The 14,965-nt window shown below is 40.5% G+C and overlaps 1 protein-coding gene across 14 annotated transcripts in view; it reads left to right on the top strand.

Annotated features, from left to right (window-relative positions):
* Positions 1-14,965, top strand: part of CPEB3 (cytoplasmic polyadenylation element binding protein 3) — a 186,615-nt gene that overhangs the window by 33,748 nt on the left and 137,902 nt on the right. For 10 of the 14 annotated variants that reach the window (XR_003520390.2, XM_027596636.2, XM_027596640.2 and 7 more), the window contains 2 exons: positions 358-471; positions 689-1,695. Coding sequence is in view for 13 of the 14 variants with exons in the window: in XM_027596636.2 (XP_027452437.1) it covers positions 700-1,695 (996 nt within the window). In the remaining variant the exon portion in view is untranslated. The remainder of the gene's footprint in view (positions 1-357; positions 472-688; positions 1,696-14,965) is intronic. The other 4 variants (XM_027596641.2, XM_027596639.2, XM_027596642.2 and 1 more) reach the window with 1 other exon arrangement.

Here is a 14,965-nt window from a genome sequence, read left to right as displayed (position 1 = left end):
GTTTTGTTTTTTTTTTTTAATGTCTCCTAACAAAATGGAGTAGCTTGCAGCTACTGGGAGGCCAGAGAATGATTGTGCAGCTGAGTCCTCCTCCTAACAAATGCCAAGGATTTCCTCCCTCGTGGTTCGCTGCTGCTAAATGAAACAATTATCAACGCAAGAAGGCAGTTTGCTAATCAAGAGGGATAAGACTGCTGTTTCTTTAAAGTGCCGAGCACGGAAAGGGGAAGAAAGGGTCGTGTGCGGTGTCTTTTTAACCTTGCTGAAGGACGCAGCAGTATTTATTGACGTATGCAAATAACTGGGGAGGGTGGTGCTTGGGAAAAAACAGGAACCAGAATCAGTTTCTCATTGCAGGGTGAACGCTCTGAGTTCCGGTGAAGGGAAAAGAGACGTGGCGAAATTGCTGTCTTTCTGTCTTATAAGCACATCTCTCACTAATACAGAAAAGGAACCAAGACATCAGAAAGGGTGAAGACGCTCTTACAGTATTTTTAGAGACCTTGCACGAGCCCCCCCCCCCATCCCCAGCCCGACCTGTTCTTCTAAATGGGAGATTATGGATTTGCATTGCAATTGGCTAGTAGCGGTGGCACTGGATTTTCGCAAGGAAAACACCCGCCCGCTTTAGCGAGGGGCATTAACGATCACATTGACAATAACGCGTCTCTCTTTTTTCCCGTTTCAGCTGCGCAAACCATGCAGGATGATTTACTGATGGACAAAAGCAAAACCCAGCCCCAGCCCCAGCAGCAGCGGCAGCAGCAGCAGCCCCAGCCCGAACCCAGCGCAGCCGAAGCCCCGTCCACGCCCCTCTCCTCAGAGACCCCCAAGCCGGAGGACAGCAGCGCAGTGCCGGCCCTCAGCCCCGCCGCGGCCCCGCCGGCCCCCAACGGCCCCGACAAGATGCAGATGGAATCGCCGCTCCTGCCGGGCTTGAGTTTCCACCAGCCCCCTCAGCAGCCGCCGCCGCCGCAGGAGCCCGCGGCTCCGGGCGCGTCGCTGTCGCCGTCCTTCGGCAGCACCTGGTCCACGGGCACCACGAACGCGGTGGAGGACAGCTTCTTCCAGGGGATCACCCCAGTCAACGGGACCATGCTCTTCCAGAACTTCCCGCACCACGTCAACCCAGTCTTCGGAGGCACCTTCTCTCCGCAGATCAGCCTGGCGCAGACCCAGCACCACCAGCAGCCGCCGCCGCCGGCGCCGCAACCCGCGCAGCCCGCGCAGCCCCCGCAGGCGCAGCCCCCGCAGCAGCGCCGCTCGCCCGCCAGCCCCAGCCAGGCGCCCTACGCACAGAGGAGTGCCGCCGCGGCGTACGGCCACCAGCCCATCATGACCAGCAAGCCGTCCTCGTCCTCGGCTGCAGTAGCCGCCGCGGCCGCGGCCGCCGCTTCGTCCGCCTCGTCCAGCTGGAACACGCACCAGAGTGTGAACGCTGCCTGGAGCGCGCCGTCCAACCCATGGGGTGGCCTGCCGGCGGGACGGGACCCTCGCCGGGCGGTCGGCGTGGGCGTGGGCGTGGGCGTCGGGGTGCCCTCACCGCTCAACCCCATCTCGCCGCTCAAAAAGCCCTTCTCCAGCAATGTGATCGCGCCGCCCAAGTTCCCCCGCGCGGCCCCGCTCACCTCCAAGTCCTGGATGGAGGATAACGCTTTCCGGACGGATAATGGTAACAATCTGTTGCCATTTCAGGTAATGCTCCAGTGCACCTGAACACACCTTCCTTCTACCCCGCTCCCTTTGCCCCTTCTTCCCTGCCATTTAATCGTCCACTGATGCTTGTCCTTTAAAAAAGGCAGCGATGTCCAGCCCCCCGGTCCGCTTCGAAAGCCTCCATTTCACCAGGGCTGTTCCATTACCGGGGACAAGGTTGGGGAAACATTGCGACTGAGGAATCATATTTAAGCACCCTGATAAGATAGAAAAGGGCCTTTTTCTTTTGGTATATTTTTCCTTCACCGTGTGTGTGCCTTTTATTTTGACCTTTGACAAAGGTGCAAGTGTATGGCAAGGTGCTGGGCTGGTCCCAGGATGAGTAGGCTGAGATTCCTGTCATTTTAAGTAGCTACACATTTCAGGTTATGCAATCCTGGGTTCAGAGTGCCTCCTGAAAGCCATCCACTCCCAAACTACCCTGGGCCTACTCTTAAAGAGGTTAACAGCCCTTGAGTGGTGCTATTTCAGACAGTTGCATATGCTCAATTAAACTAATGTGAACACATGTGTTTATGTCTCGCTGAGGTGCTGGCATCATTAATAGCAATCAGCATATTGCCCCTGCCGGGAAAATTATGAGTGTGAGATTCCAATAAACTCCCGAACTCCTTCAGGGAACGAGTTGGAAGAGTGGAAATTCTAGGGGTAACCCTTCCTATGTTACCTAGAAGAAGGACTTAGACATTGTTTTTTTCTAGAGCAAAGAGACAATAGGACGCGACCTTCAGAGCCATATTGCAATGGAGTCTATTTGCTAGCTAGCACTGAAATATTTAAAGCTGCAGTGTCCTTCAGATGGGTTATTTAAGAAGACGATGCAGATCAATTACACCATTTGAACCTGGGCAAAGTGAAAGTCTTGCAACTTTAATGAAAAATGCGCCTTGTGTCTTGGTGTTAAATACCAGTGAAAAACCCAGGAAGTGCCCCAGACAAAAAAGGTTGAATGGAGTGTCCTTATTCTGTTCTTGTTTTCTGATCCAGCCCACGGCCACATCGGTTGGCAGTGTCCTGAACATCTTGAGTTGGAAAGGGGTGGTGAGGGTGAGTGTTCACTGGGGGCTTTTGTTCTCAGGCAAACATTTTCCTTCACTTACAAATTGATTTGGCTATAAGCTTCTAGGCTCAGTTGAAAAAAAAGAGAAGAAAGGAAGGAGAGAGGAGAGCTTTGGATAAGACCCAGTTGGGGTAGTCAGGGAAATGAAACAAATCTTTTGAGCATTGCTGAAAAATGGCAGAACTGAAATTTGACAGAGGTAGTTTAAAGCATCAGGTGCAATTGGAACCTTCATGTTGTTCTTTACATTTCAGATGTGATGTTTGGGGTGGCTCCCATCCATGAAGAAGGAGATAGGGTTATTGAGAAGCACATGATTCTCTAGGCTACAGGAAGGATTTTTAACCTTGACAGTTCCGGGGCGGGTGGGGGGGGGATCCATGAAACTTGGAAAGTGTGTGTATGAGAGTTTTTCATGAGAGAGAATCTTAACAAATTTTCACAGGGATCCTTTAGGAATGGAAGATTTTAATATTAAGGTGTATTTCTTTCCATTCTAAAGTTTGTCTTGATAAAATGAAGAGACACTGCAAGATGGGATTAGTTTGGTAGAGAAAAGGAGGAATCTGCTTTCTGGAATTTCTCTATGTGCTTATTTTTGTGCTGAGGGGGTAGAACAGGGAGGCTGCATTTGGTGGGAGAGCCCTTCTTTTTCCAACAGTTCCTCTTTTCATTTTGATGCTCCCTATCCAAGTCCATCTTAGAAGATAACCTAAAATCTGAGTGGGAGTTTTAGAGGTGAGAGCTGATGGTATAGACATCAGTTACCTTTTTCTAGGCACTGAATCTGAATACAACTAGCTTTTGATTAATTGTCTCTGGAAGTGAGGGCTGGGGAGAGATTAAATCCATAAAATTTCCCCCAAACTGATATTGACAAGTAGTGCATGGATTGCCAGTTGTTTCTCAGCAAACCATTTACCAGCTATGCTAATGAGAGCCAGACAGACTGGTTTGAGTTTGGTTTCTTGTCTTTTCATCCCTGGTGGTACTATTGAGTAGGCAAAGATGGCCAAAAGACTTGTGCAAGGAGAGATTTTATTAAAAAATAAGTTTTATATATTTGGCCTCAGGAAAAATTACATGGACTTTATGTCTCACATCTTTTTCTTACTTAAAATGGAGCTTCAGGGTTTTGAAGCAATATTAAAACCAGATTAGAAGTAACCTGGTTGTGTTTTAGTTTAGGGTTAGAATATTATAAGACTTTTGTGTTAAGTATATCACATGTTTAAAAAACAAAAAAAAACACCTTGAGTCTTGTGTTTAGAATTTTACATGTTTGTGCATTTATTTAAATCATTTTTCTATGAAAGGGAGGAAATAAGTAGTCCTAGAGACTTTTACAGATTCTGAGCTAAAAGGGGCTTGCAACAGTGATCTACTCTAATATATCTTAATATGTATTTGTAAAATCCATATCCCCTCAGTGTTGTTTCACTCTCTTTTGCCACCCAACACAAAAGATTTTTTTGGAGCTTTACTTCTGTGGTTTATATTGTAAAAGCAATAACTGTATTTGAATGTGGTTTTCCAAACTATACATTTCTTTACCCCCTTCCCTCAATTCTAACAAAGTTGATTGGTTTCCCTGAGTTGGAGTGGCTGCTTCTTTCAGGTTTACTTGTATCTAAACACCACTTCATATCTGTAAACAAGGAAACCGAGGTCCTAAGAGGTAGAGTGACATAGTTCCAGTCCTAGGGGTTTGGCTAATTTTGTTGATGTGTGTACTTAACTTCCCTATAGCACTAGTGATGTCAGGTAGAATTCATTTTAAGTCAGATTCTCTTTGGGCTCCATTCAAAGGGACTTAGTTATGGAACTATCTAGTGAGATTCTCTGTCTGGCTGATGCCTTTTGGTGATGTACCTCCCACTAACGTGCTCAGGAACAGTGAGACACTCCACTAGGGGAATTATAAATATGCATCATTCTATATTTATATAAGACAGAGAAACCTACGTATGTAAAAGAACCAAAGCAGAGGTGTTTTCTATATGTAGTAAATTTGGCTTTAAATAGCATTTTTATCCAGAGGAGTTTAGAAGGGACTTTTAAGAATACCTGTTCCACAACTCTGTTCATTTTCTAAAGGAGGAAATTGAAATCCCAATACGTGAAATTCCTTGCCCAAGTTTGGGTGGGTAATTTCTGTCCGAAGCAGGCTTTGTCTAGGTTCAAATTTCAACTCTGCCAGTTACTTGCTTTGTAATCTTGAGCAAATTATGTATACATATTGACCCTCATCTGTAAAATGGGAATAATAATAATTCCTTGCTTCATATGAGTCCAAGTGAGAAACCTCATGTTAGCACAGTGCTTGATCCATAGTAAAGTACCACTTAAATGTTGGGCTACAATTATTGTTATTGTAATGGTGCCTGGAGGTTCTGTATGATTTTATAGTATGGATCACTGATTTTTCATACAGTGCTGTCTGAATAACTGTAAACTTCTATATAATGTTATTTGGTCTTTTTTTTCTGTCTGAAGGTATCCTCTGGTTACTGTAACAATTTGATGACCCACAGTTTACTTATGGGCCAGGCCCTGTGCTAAGTACTTTAGTTATAATTCCTCATTGGATCTCCTTTGAGGTTCAGGACTATTATAACCCTTATTATACTGACAGAGAAACTGCGAGTTAATACATTTACTTTATTTGCTCAAGATCACACAGCTGCTAACTGGCAGAGTTGGGATTTGAAGCCAGGCAGTCTGCCTCTAGAGCCAAGTCTCCACTATAATACCTTGAGTATAATAACTCCAGGACATCAGTTAACATTGTAGTGTAGAAGCAGGAGACTGGACTGAAACTGTACTTGACCTTATGATATACTCTGGAGATAGTGCTTTTAAAAAAATTTGTATTGTTGGAAATGGAGGAAGAAAAATATAGTGCCCATACATTTACTACCACTTATTTGCAACAGTAGTCAGTATATCCCCCTATTTATTTATTTACTTAATTTATGTATTTTTGAATATTGTATTTTTGGAAAACAAATTATGTTTTGCTTTTTTTCTGCATCTCTGCCTTTATCCCTCTTGTCTTCCCTCACCCCAAATTGAAAGTAATTATACAGATTTTATATTTTCTGGCATAAGTCTAGTTAATTGTAATTTAGTGTTAATTTTGCTAGTGGGTTATCTGTACCAGAGGAACAAATTCTTTACATGAATTAATGGGAATATAGGTCATTATTATTATTATATATTTTAAAGAGAACATAGGGGAGGGAGGATGGGGAAGGGCAGAGGAAGAGGGAGAGAGAGAATCCTTAAACAGGCTTTATGTTCATCTCAGAGCCCTACACGGGGCTGGATCCCAGGACGCTGAGGTCATGATCTGAGCCAAAATCAAGAGTCGGATGCTTAACCACTGAGCTACCCAGGCACCCCAGGAATATAGATTATTTAAAAAAAATAAATACACCTATTCATAATAAATTTTGAGGAAACAGTAATATCTTCAACCAGTCTATGCTTCCCCCTCCTTTTTTTGTAAACCATCTTTTTAGGAAGTAGTATAAATTATCTAGTTATGCTTACTTTTGACCAAGGATAGTATGACCTAGATTTAAAACTGGAGACTCTTCCGTAGTTGGTTTCTTAACTACTGCTGTAATGCAAAACCACTTAAGGTCCACCCAACCCCACAAACTGTTTCAGAGCCTATGGCATGGTTACTGTGAATGCCAACAAAGCCACATTATCTATATTCTGTTTAAAAGATTGATTGGTTAGAAAATATTAGGTTTTCTATGCTACTAAAAACTAATCTAATAATATAAACTGTATACTTCAAAATTGCGTATTGAAAAGTAGTTAGATTTAAACTTTTCATGACCTTGCAGTGAGTTGATACAAAAGTACACCCTCAGAAATGTAATGGTTTTAGATACTCTGTAAAACACAATTTTCTACTTAAATAGCTTTCGCCATCGGTTGGTCCATTTTGCTGTTTTTCAAGGGCTACATTAGGCGCAATGCTTGTCCATTTGGAACTTGTCATTTCTCAGGTGAGTTTTGTAGTGTTTTGATTCGCACATGTCAGAAGATTATAGCTTTGTTTTCTACAATATGAAAAATTTGATTAAGTCATGTGGATTTTACTGAGGAAAGAGATGGGAAGGAGCATAGAGTAGTGGACAGCCGATGAAGCTTGGAATGAGAAAGACACTGGTCGAAGCCATAGCTCTGTCACTGGTGATTGGGTCACGTCATTTATCAAATGATTCTTTTTCCCACTCTGCAAAAATGGAGAGAGAGCACCCATCTTCTGGGTTTGCATTTGAGAGAATGTGTACAAAGTGTTCAGAAAATTAGATACTGTTATGGCTCTTAGATGCCTGCCTAGCTACCTCTAATTACAGTCAGTTTAATAGAAGAAATATTGTTGATAATCGGTAGTCCAGAGTTAAACACTAGTTGATGGCATCTGGAAATGAAGAGGGGCTGGAAAGATGTGTCCAGCAGGGATGGAAGAGTAATGAAAGGCTCTTTGTATATTATGATGACTGCCTGATCTAGAAAGGCAGTAACTACCTGCTTTTTGTAACTACCTGCCTCTGCTTATGGTTGACTCACCAATGCAAGTGTAAGCGTTTTCCTTGCTCTGTGAACATTTGATTGGTGAGGGGAGAAATGCTTAAACTTTTAATTTCCCAACTGCTACCAGTGTTGATTTTGGTAGTTCTGGAGCTACAAAGGCTCTAATTTGAAGCTCCTTATCACCACTTTCCAGAAGGTGATGCCTGGCTCTCTGTAGGGGCCAGTGTGGTTGTCAGAGATAGAATTCAGTATAGAGCCACAAGTTTGGATTTTGAGAGTTGGGGAATATAGCCACCACTTCGAAGGGGCTTTCCTGGAGAGGTTGCTGTGCTCGCAGTAGTATCCAGCCTAACATGGAATTTTCTACCGCTGGTCCTTATTCCTTGTAAATGGCTTGTATGGGGGTTCTGTTGTGTTTTGGTTCTATTACATTTAGATTTCATATCCTTTAATGTTCTTTACAGATGCTGGGCATGTAAATTTCTTAATGTGAAACTATTCTAATATTTGCATCTTGACTTAACTTGAAATAGAAAGGTACTACTAAACGAAAATAATACCATAAAGTAGTATCTTGGAATCAAGCCTACTTTTTTTTCCCCAGAAGCTTTATTACATAATTCTCAAAAATAATAAATATATGATATGAGTGAACACTTGTTGGCATACTTTAGAGGAGAGAAACAGAAATGGGCACCAAACAGCCTTTATATCGTTTGAGATGATCATAGAATTAATACACATGAAGGGAAGGAAACATTGTGTATTAATTTTGTGTGGGTAAGACTGTTGTACAGCCAAATATCTTCATTTCTTAAGCATTCAGACTTATTTCAAAGTCAAAACCAAGTACAAGGGGGAAAAAAATAACTCCCTCTTTAGTAACTCAATGCAATTAATTAAATGGTCAGTGCTGCCGAATGAACCTGTGTCTGGAAGTTCACAAGCACCTGACACTTAGTAGCTGCCCATTAAATGACTAAATAAACATTTAAACACAAGATGCTATAGTTTTTTTCTACAATATAGCATATTTAATATTTTTGAGACAGATTTGCCATAGTACCATTTCCCTATAAGCTGTCCATAGAATGTGGAAACGTGGATGTATGTAATGTCATAAAAGACATCTTCAATTTGTAAAAATAGAAAATATTATCTGTGTTCCCAGACTTAATGGATATTCGATAGTTTCTGGGCTGTGATTCTGTTTGCAGTTTTGGTATGCCAAAAAGCAAGCAGAGTTCTTGTTTTGACATAAAAGATTTTGGCAGCCAGTAGATGGGAACACTGGCTTGCATCTAACGAGTTAAATTTTTCTTTACCTACTGACTGTTAATCAGCTCATTCTTGTGGAGTTAATTTATCCTGTCATGGTAATCTGTTTTGTTCTTGATGTCTCAAATCAAGTTATTTAATACTAGAACTGACCGGAATGAGGGTCTGAATAATTCTGACAATAGCACTTAGAAATATTAAGAAGTCTTTGGTTTAAGAGGTTGACAAAGAGTAGTTTGTAGTAGGCCCATTCAGTCAGTCATTCATTTGAGGAATGTGAGATTGGAAAGCAGAGAGGTAAAGGGCAAAAGACTTTCTATCTGAAATATATGGTAGGGTTTGGGGACTAATTAGGGATTGAAATACTTCAGAAGAAACATTTTCATATCTGACAATTTAACCCCCTACCGCAAGTCCAGGAGACCTGGTTCTTAGGTTTCAGATACACAGCAATTAAAAAGGACAAGAAGTAAATGTGCCCAGCATCTCTCTTTTGCAATCTGCTGTGGAAAATTTCCTTTCCTCTTTTGGACCAGAGAAATATAACTGAGATTTGCAGGGGATTAAAAATAGTGAGGATCAGTAATGTTTATGAGATTGTGGGGAAAGGCTGAGAGACAATTTTTGGATATGAATCTGTTTTTATGTGTTTGCATTTGCTTTTTTTTTTTTTAATTTATTTATTTGACAGAGCGAGAGAGCACAAGCTGGGGGAACAGTAGAGGGTGAGGGAGAAGCAGGCTCCCCGCCAAGCAGGGAGCCTGATGCGGGGCTTGATCCCAGGACCCTGGGATCATGACCTGAGCTGAAGGCAGACGCTTAACCATCTGAGCCACCTAGGCACCCCTGCATTTGCTTTTGTGGGTAGACTATTCAACTCTTTGCCACATTGTTGTTTAAAGCAATTGTAATCAATAGTAGAATTCTGAGTTCAGATAAATAGTTAAGAAGGATAGCATAGGCAGTATTTTTGTTAACTACAAATCTTTTATGGAATTCTCTGATCGAAGGGATGAGATTTACATTGCTGAGTTTCTTTTGACAGTTTCATTCACAATCATAATCCATGTACTCCAGCTTTTGGGTGTTGTATTATTTTTGATGTCCTTTTCCAAATAGATACACCTAAAAAAAACACAGCGAGCCCTGAATGCCAAGTACTGCCTCACCCTTTTCATGTAAATTATCTTATTTAATCCTGATATGTTCTTGTAAATTAGGGATTATCATCCCTAATTTAGAAATATCGAGACTCAGAGAAGATTACCTGACTAGTGGGTGACAGAGCAGGAATGGAAACTTAGGTCTTTTGACTTCACAGCCAGTTCTTCTGTTTTACTATCCTGCTTGCCTCTTGTCACCCACCATCTTTTAGTATGCCTTGGATGTCGCACTCTTTCCCCAGATCTTCCCTGATTCCCCTCATCCCACATTGTCTTTGTAACACTTGTCACTGTATGAAATGAGCTGCTTTATTTTGTTTTGTTTCTCCACACTAGAGTGTAGCCTCCACAAGGGCAAGGACCTTTTTCACTGCAGTGTCTGCAGGGATTGTGACAGCCTGGGATATTTTAGGCATATGGTAAATATTTGTTGAATGTGTTAATGATTTACATTTAAAAATGACTGATTAGGCATTTATTGGTCATTTGCGTGTAGCTAGCAATGTAAAAGTAATTTCATTTTCTAGAAATTTAACTGGCCTCTATGAGAGATCAGGCAGTAGGGGTTAAAGCTGAACCAAATCCTGTCAGACATCTCCCTGATGAACATGAATTAAAATATAGGATGATAAGGTTTATAATAGTGTCTAATGTACACAACAAAGAGAGTATGTACTTGAATCAGAGGAGGGAATGATTAAATTCTTGTGTATGTATGTGTGTTTGTGGGTTGAGAAGTCTCCAGGAAAGTCTTCACAGTTTAAAATATTTTCAGTTTTTCTGATTATGGAAGTAATACATGTTTACCATTTAAAACTGGAGGGAAAAAAAATTGCTCATAATCCTATTAGCCAGAGATAAGTACTGTTGTTTTGGTGCATTTCTGCCAGTTATCTCTTTTTTATGTGAACGTATAATGTACTTTATATGGTTGAGATGATTTGGTGTAAACAATTTTATAGCCATATTTTTTAGCTTTTCATATCATTAATTTATAAACATTTTTTATTACTGCATAATATTCCATCACGGGAATCCATTGTAATTTAACAAATCATTCTATATTTGGAGGATTTAAGTTGTTTTCAGTTTTTTTTTTAAGATTTTATTTATTTGAGAGAGAGAGGAGATCGAGCAGGGGGAGAGGCAGAGAGAGAGAAAGAGAAGCAGACTCTCTGTCGAGCAGGGAGCCCGATGCCGGGGGGGTGGAGCCCCCAGGAGCCCCCTGGGATCATGACCTGAGCTGAAGGCAGACACCCAACCGACTGAACCACCCAAGCGCCCCTGTTTTCAGTTTTTAACTATTTTTTTTTTAAGATTGATTTGAGGGGGCGAGAGAGAGAACATGTGCGCACACAAGCGGGAGGGCCAGAGGTAAAGTGAGAAAGAATCTCAAGCAGGCTTAGCACTGAGCTGGACTTGGGGCTCAATCCCACGACCCTGAGATCACCACCTGAGCTGAAATCAAGAGCCGGATGCTTAACGGAACTGTGCTACCCAGGTGCCTCCAGTTTTTAACTATTAAACATAATACTGTCACAAAGATCTTTGGGCATTTTAAAGCTTTATTTAGAGCTGAACAGGAAGGGTTCCATAGGCAGACCAGCGGACAGTTGCAGCAAAAAGATTTGCTTTAAGCAGAGAGAACAGCAGGTATACAGGTGAGAAAAACAAGATGTGCTCAGAGAGCAGATGATTCAGGATAGGGGTGAGGCAAGTGAGAAATGAGGCTGAAGAAGCAGAAGGGACCCGATCACAAGGACATTCCGGCATTCTTTGCCTTCAACTTTGTCCAGTGGGGACATTGAAGGATTTTTAAGCTGAGAAAGATAGCCATTTTAAGGCTTTTAAATTGGTGAGTGAAGTGATCCCATCTTTGTTTCAGAAAGATTATTCTGGGATATAGATTGTCAGGGACCAAACACAGGCAGGGAAGCCAGTTAACATGTAAGGACCTAAAGCTATTGAGAGGACAAGACAGACTTGAGAAGTAAATTAGGAGGCTGACTGGAAGGACTGGTGATTGCTTGGATGTGCGGAAGAGAAGAGAAGGAGGAGTTTAGAATGACTCCCAGGTTTTGGTTTAGGCAGCTGGGGAAAATGATCTAGAGGTGAAAATGCTCAATAGTGGCAGATTAGAATTTTCATGACTCATAAGCCAAGTGGGTTTAGAGTGGAGGAACTTCAGAAGGCAAAGCTGTGTGTTGGGAATATTTGAACAAGTGATTTGACATCTCTTATCCACCCATGCTTTTGTGTGACTCTCAATGTGTGGGAAGGAAAACCTTATTAAGATAGATTACTTCGTGGACTACTTATTAGAACACTAAATCTGAGAGAAGAAATAACTACCATTCTAAGTCGAGAGCTTTTTCTGATTCTAGCCTGATTTTTTTTTATTGTACCCTGAAAATTAGAGTGTATGCTAGCTGATTAGTCATCTTGTTTATAAGTTACAGCCTGGCATCGCAAAGAACTACAAGGAATTCCTAGCCAATCAATCATATGGCAGGATCACAGGCAATAAGAGAAATGAAACCAGGAATCTGTTATTTTTAAGTTGAATAAACTCACTTGAGAGGTAGTGGATATTATTAGCCAGTTTGAAACATCATTAAGGTCTTAACAAAGTTGAGATTACACCTTATGGAATTTAGTTGGCTAGACTAATATGGTGCTTAGTTTTTTAATGGATGTATACATGATAAAAAGTTTAGAAGCTTAGGATCCATAGAGCCACAAGGAGATGTGCTTTGGGGAGGACTGGAGGGTGGAGGGGAAAAGAAATTGGGCCAGGGTGTAGGAACCACCAGAATTGTATGTTGTTTATTCATTTGTATTTCTAGGGAGAAAGGTGGGCTACACCATTCATTAAATTTCCAAAGGGCCCATAACTCAAAAATGGTTAAGAATCCTAGATTTAGAGTAAGAGCACTGCTACATGTCACCCAATAAACCTTTTAAAAATTTGAAAAACTTAGATGTCTCATAAAATTTTTCTCCCTCTTCATATTTTCACAAATTCTGCCTAACTTTAATTTGAAAACTTTCTAAATAAAAAGGTCCTTCCCAACTCCTTTTTAATCTAGCTTTCTCTAGCACATTCAGAAATACTTTTAATCGTACAAATAATTTTTGGCATTTATTTCATTGGTTTATGTATATTAAATTAAATCAAATCACATAATTACAGTATCACAAGCATTAAAAAGGCTGGGGACAAACCCACCACCTCTAGGTAAGCTTGCAGCTTATCTGATAGGACAGATGATAGGACAGAAGTTTATGGGTTAATTCCCATAACAGGTGTTGAGTATACTATGGGCGTTTTGTATAGGGAAAATGTAACTCATGGGTTAACCTGGAAAGTCAATTAAGCAAAGCTTCAACTATAGTAGATGCTTCTGTATTTTAATAAATAAATGGGCCAGCAAGTTTTGACTCAAGAGGGATGTTGTTTCAGTTTTGGTATAGGAAGTACAACTTAGAAATATTGACTTTAAGAAATTGCTAATACACAAATGATCTCAGAGGAACATTTGCACTCTCCCATTCACTTCTTTGTCGTTGCTATGACCTTAGAAGGCCCACTCCTATAACTGGAACTTAATGAAGAGAGTAGAGAGTAGAACTTGGGGAGGGGGTAGAAGTTGGGGGTTTGTGCTGTAGGGGCAATTGGCCTAGATCTCTGATAGACCTGTAACTCACTGAAGAAAAGTGCATTAGACCTTGAGGTTTCACATGGAAACAATGTTGTCTGCTGATTGAGGTTTTTTTTTGTTTAGCTTTGTAACCAATTAACTACTTATAAACTACTGTGGAAACCTATCCATCATCTATTTCTGATTTCTATTGGTGAAGAGCATTTTAACAACAGAACATTTCAGAATACAGGTTAAGATGTGTGATAACAAGTCCTGGTAAAAACAATTGACCAAACTTTTGCCATTTCTCAACATTTTCCAGCATCATGTTTTGTATATACCTAGATTATAAGAGACCCTGTTTTGTTTGTTTGGGGGAGGTAGTTGCTGTTTTTTAATTGGTAGTTAAAGCTTTACCAGGCTCTTCATTGCCGTCAGGCTTATTCAAAGGGCAAAAATTAGAGAAAGAAAAAGACTTTATTATTTAAGTCTGTGTAATGACAGCATCAAAATAGTCGAATCTGGTTAAAAATAGTTGGTCCTTAAGCTGCAAAAACACAATCTAAATACTTTGAACCATTTTAGAATGCTGATGAAACATTATTTTGCAATGTTTGTCAGATTAAACTTTGTATTGATTTTAAGTAGAATAAAAACAGATGAATTGTGTTAATGCTTCAGGCTATTGCACAGTAAAGCTTTGATGAATGGAAAATTTTAAACTCCCACTTTCAAAGGACTTATGAATTTAGCATTTTAGAAGATTTGAGATTGGGTGGGGAGATTGATTTTATCATATTTTGACCTTGAATTCCTCAACATTCCCAAGATATGAGCTCATCTGAAGGTAACAAAATTTTTTCGTTAACATTTTAGAGCTTACTGCGTACTTTCTACTTACTTGCCAGTATAGAGGATCCTATTTTGACCTATCAACTGGTGTGATCTAGCACATGAAATGTTATTCCATTGTAGCTATTTTAAAGTTATTGAGCAGAAATAAAGTTGGTGAATCATGCAAGTATAACACATGATTCTCATTTTAAAATACAATGGGATATTTGATATTCTAATTTAGGCCTAGATTCTATTAAATGTGAAACACAGAGACTTAAGGAAAATTATAGCTTAATATCAAAAATGTAAGGCCTGAGTGAGGAGGAAAGGAAGAAAAATCTTTTGATAGTGAATATATGGCTTCACACTGAGGGACATAATGGAGGGTTGAAGCAGACAAGAGAGTTGGAGTGACACATTCTGTTAGAGGGACATAAATAATAGAGAATGTATTGAATGCTGAGACGTCAGAGGACATTGAAAGACATGAAGATTTCAACAAAGAGGACAAAGCTAAGTAAAAGGATGCTTCAGCTTTTGTTACAGTAATTAAATATTCAAAAAGGCAGCCATTTTATACTGTCCAGGAAGTTAAGCAATTGCTTATTTGATATTCTAGATTTATGCAAGCAAGCCATAGGCAAGAACGCTGACATCAGGGATTTATATTAAGAAGTTTCTTCTAGGGTGCCTCAGTCATTAAGCATCTG

This window comes from Zalophus californianus, chromosome 15, assembly GCF_009762305.2.
Source record: "Zalophus californianus isolate mZalCal1 chromosome 15, mZalCal1.pri.v2, whole genome shotgun sequence".
In the NCBI taxonomy this organism is placed as follows: domain Eukaryota; kingdom Metazoa; phylum Chordata; class Mammalia; order Carnivora; family Otariidae; genus Zalophus; species Zalophus californianus.
The sequence above is the reverse complement of the archived record's forward strand: the minus strand, read 5'-3'. Positions and strand labels throughout refer to the sequence as shown.